Consider the following 4488-nt stretch of genomic DNA (forward strand, 5'->3'; position numbering starts at 1 on the left):
TTCTGTGCTCATTTTTCTTTCCCACCCTTTATCTGTGGGGCTGGGGCCCCAAGAAAGTTGTAAATAGATGGGGAAGTGGTCAGGGTGTGTTCTCTCTGGTGAGGACATGATGCCAAGGTTTCAAGGTACTTCTTATACCTTTAGAGGGTGAGGGGACAGGAAGCCTAGGGAAAAAAGCTGGGGCTTTCCTCCTCCAGACCCCCACAGGAAGAAGCAGCATGGGCCCAGGATGTTTGGGGGAGCAGCAGTTGATGTTTATTGGGGACCAGTACCCCTATGTCAGATCTTGGGGGCCTCGCCCCCTGCATCTTTCGCCTCAGCTTCATTCGTCGCTGTCGAACTCCGAGGATAGACCCTGCAGCAGGGGCAGGGACATGGAGTGCCGGTCGGGGTCCCCGGGGCCCCCACCCTGGGCTCCTGGTGGGGGGTTGCGGGGGCTGAAGAGCCAGTTCTCTGCCAGGGTTGGGGATAGTCACAGCTTGACTCATGCCCTGGTCTTTCTGCCTCCCTGATCCCTCCCTCTGGTCTTCTGTGCTGTACCCACCCCCTCACCAGGACCATGCTTCCGTCTCACCCTCCCCTGGCTCCCTTACTCCATCCCCTTGACCAGGGTCCAGTGTGGAGTTATGTGTGGCCCACACATTCCTGGGCTATACTCCCCATGCACTTTCCCTCCACCGTATCCCTGCCCTCTCATCTTCATTTCCTCTATCAGTACCTGACAGCATCTGGGGCCCCCTTCGGAAGGGGTTTCGGCCCTTGTAGGAGAATCTGGTTGGTCTGCACTCTGGCCCTTCTTGGGGAGGTGGTGTAGGTGGGGCTGGGACAGGTTGGGGCACATCAGCAGCTTCGGGGATATCATCAGAGGCTGATGTAGGGGCCGGAGGTGGCATGATGCTGAGGTTGGGTCTGGCCCAGCTGGCCCCTTGGGGCAGTGGGTCTTTGATCAGGGGCTTCTGTGGTCCCAGCACTCCCTTGGGTTGCAATGAAAACTTGAGGCAGGAGAAGGCAATAGGCAGTGACCGTTGTAACCGGAGCAGTTGGGGCTCATGGGCTGTCGGTAGCAGCCCCAGCTGTAGCCAGGAACAGGAGAAGACCTGGTAGATGATGTAGATGCTGTGGGTGCTTCGGAGCCAGGGAAGAGACGGCTGTAAGCTCACCTGCCCTGGTGGCAGCAGCAGGAAGGCCATCTTCTTGCGTAGACCCCCCATGTGTAAGTGGATCCGGCAGGGCTGCCCATCCAGCAGTCGCATTTCTTCATAGGTTATCTCTGCTCGGCTGTTTGGTGAGTATTCTCGAGTGCAGTGCGCGAAGGCACCCTCAGAGCCTGCCTGTTCCAGGAGGTTTGGTAGCAGCCCCACTGGTTGTAGTGCCCGCCGGCCCTGCCGACCTGGCAGAGCCAGGCGGCTGTGGGCTGGGCGGGACTGTTTCACTAAAACACCCAGAAGGTCATAGCACGCTGCATCAGACAGAAAAGGTACTGCCACTACATTGGGCCCAAAGCGCTCCTCGATAACCTGCGGGCAGTCAGTATATAGGTCAGAGACTGAGTTAGGGGCCAGGTTAGGAGTTAGTTAATCTGGTAGCCTGCTCTAGATGGACCCTCCCTCTGCCAGTGTTCTTTACACTCCACAACATGCTCAAAGTGTGGTGCTTCTTGTTTGTCTCCCAGTTCTTCCCTATAGCAAAACCTGAATGTCTGCTGTGTGCCAGACTCTGCTAGATGCAAGAGACTTTGTCCTTGTCCTAAAACAGCTCAGAGAGCAAACTGCAGAGCAGATGATTTAACAGCCTTTGTCTTTGATTGAAGAGGACCAAAGATAGTTTCTAGGTGATAATACTTTAGCTTTGAGGGAATTAGTAAGCTAACAGAATGGTCAGTCCACGCAGAGGGAACGGCCAGTGAAAAAACTTGAACTTACAAACTAAGAGGGGCATAATCAGGAACATATAATTTCATATTAAGTGTATGGAGAGGGACAAGGATACAGGAGCTTAATTATTCAAGGCCTTATGTGCTAACTGATGGGAATTTTATCCGGAGGACAGTGGGAAGCCACTTGAAGGGCTCTGGTTAGGAGGGGCATGATTCAAGTAGGCATTTTAGAAAGTTAATTTTGTCTAAGAAGGCATAAAATAGAGAAAAGTCAGTTAAGAGCATTGTAAAATTCCAGGCAAGACATGGTAAGGCCCTGAAGTAAAACCCTGGGGGAAGATACTTAGGTTATAGAATTAGTAGGACTTGGTCACTTAAGGGGTGAGGGAAAGGCATCTTCAACGGTTATTCTTAGGTGATTGGTTAAATGTGTGCTGTTATTAACCAAGAGTGGATACACAAATAGGTTTGGAAGTCCATGCTTATACTATGTCTGTAATCCCTTAGTATACACCTTCTGCCTGAGCTGAAGGATAGTTCTTGTGTGGATTTGAGGCCTCATGTTGGTAATACTAGTTCCTGTAGGCTTTTATGGATCACAGTTCCTCTTGGTTTGGTCCTTCTTGTCTTGGCCTTTTTGTGCTTGGTTTTTGCCATGAAAATTTATTAGGCCCTTATTCTTACCCTGAGGGCCCCAGTGTTATCCTAAAGTGCTCAGCTCTGTGCTAGGGTGAGTGTGTTCTTGGCAGAGTCATCATTTGAGACCACTGCCTGCTTCCACTGCACTTCTGGGTGGAAGTTCTGAGGACTTAGAGGCCTGCAAAGTTAGCCTCTCCAGGGGCAGCCCATGAAAGTGATGGTGGAAGATTATCTTCCTGGAGGTACCTTGGTGGTTTGAGTTCTGAATAGGGAGCCCTTGAGCCACATCCTGTTTAGTGAGATGTCCTATGAGTGCCCACTAACTCAGCAGTTCTGGAGAGGAGACCAGGTCACTCAAATGTGTCCTACTCCATGAACTTGTCACATATCACCAGTGATTTATCCTGTGTGTCTCTACCCTGACTTTCCTGACAATTTTCCATTTAAATAGGACAGGGAGTTTTTCTGATTTTCAGAGGAGGTGTAGCTTTCTGATAGTTAAAGAGCTCATTTACTTCACCCCAATTGATCAGGACCATTCTTTCCCATTGCTGAGACTAGTTGCTCTCATTCTTGGGAGGACCTTGGCTCTTCTCTTTCTGCCTGGGAAGCTGACCTCTGTGGTGAGCAAGTACTCCATTTCAAATGGGAGTTACGTGCCATTAAGGCTGCTTTGAGTTTACTGGACACTTCAAGATGATTGTTTTAAACTTGGTGAGTTGCCTTCTGCAAATGCTTCAAATTCACTTTAATTCAGATAACATGACCAGAATTGATCCCCAAACTCTCTAATCTCAGAAATTAGTGGCCATCTAAATTTGGTGTGGTTTTTTGGACACCGGCAACTCAGATAGAGCTGAAATCTGCCTGCTCCTGAAAATCTGTATTTTTTGGTTCAAAACCCAAGTTTATCATTCTGTGGAAGTTAAACTGGAGGGAATATCTGTGAAGAGGTCGAAGGTAAAGTTCAGGTTCTTTAGAAAATGTAAAAGGCCTTTCACCATTAGCCCCTGTACCTCTTCTTCCTCATTTTCATCACTACTTCTTTGAACTCTATTCCAGAGGACTATTTGCAGTTCACTAATACACATTTTTATTTTCCCTTTCTTGGCTTTTGCACATAGTCTACCTTTAGTTAGTACACTGTTCACTCACTCCTGCCCCCTTCCCCTCCATTTAGGTGTTTCTTACTCACTCTTGGAGAAGGCAGTGGCCCTCCACTCCAGTACTCTTGCCTGGAAAATCCCATGGACGGAGGAGCCTGGTAGGCTACAGTCCATGGGGTCGCTAAGAGTCGGACACGACTGAGCGACTTCACTTTCACTTTTCACTTTCATGCATTGGAGAAGGAAATGGCAACCCACTCCAGTGTTCTTGCCTGGAGAATCCCAGGGACGGGGGAGCCTGGTAGGCTACCGTCTATGGGGTCACACAGAGTCGGACACGACTGAAGTGACTTAGCGTAGCGTAGCGTACTCACTCTTTATGTGCCAGGTATTCCTCTTCCCTCCATGTGAATAACTACTTGTAGAGCTAGAATGTTACTCACTCCAGGAAGCCTTCCTGACCTTCTAAGTCTATCCCCAACATAGCACTTCCTACTCTCATAGCTCTCCATCCATTGTCTTTCAAGGAAGCTTTTGTACCTATATTTGCAATTGTAATCAAATTGGACACTTAGTGCACTTAGTGCAGCGCCTCTCACAGGAGACAGCACTGAGTAAATATTAGTTATTATTGTCTTCACCCTTCCAACTTCTTCTTACTTACAAGCTGCTGAGACCTATGTAGGTTACACTGTGTTATTTCCTCTTTTGCCCTCTTTTCCTACCTTATCTTTGATGAGAGTCCAGGTGGCATCAGCTTCATCCAGTGTCAGCAGGTGGGGGGTACCAACCAACATGATGGGGTGTGGGAAGGGTTAGGCTGGGCAGTGGCTGCTGCAGGAACCCCAAGCTGCCCAGGGAGGTGAG

General features: G+C 49.4%; 1 protein-coding gene across 2 annotated transcripts; it reads right to left on the reverse strand.

Moving 5' to 3' along the window:
* Window positions 1–104: 104 nt before the first annotated feature.
* C15H11orf42 (chromosome 15 C11orf42 homolog) lies at window positions 105–4488 on the reverse strand. Of its 2 annotated transcripts, none has more exons than XM_061380592.1 (3): window positions 4347–4488; window positions 719–1517; window positions 105–355 (listed from the first exon to the last, which is right to left on the reverse strand). In XM_061380592.1, exons 1-3 carry the CDS (start codon window positions 4416–4418, stop codon window positions 165–167), a joined length of 1062 nt encoding a protein of 353 aa, XP_061236576.1. In that variant the 5' UTR covers window positions 4419–4488; the 3' UTR covers window positions 105–164. The 2 variants fall into 2 exon arrangements, with proteins under 2 accessions (XP_061236576.1, XP_061236577.1); XM_061380593.1 differs by having other exon boundaries at window positions 233–453.

The sequence above is a fragment of the Bos javanicus genome, chromosome 15, assembly GCF_032452875.1.
Source record: "Bos javanicus breed banteng chromosome 15, ARS-OSU_banteng_1.0, whole genome shotgun sequence".
NCBI lineage: Eukaryota > Metazoa > Chordata > Mammalia > Artiodactyla > Bovidae > Bos > Bos javanicus.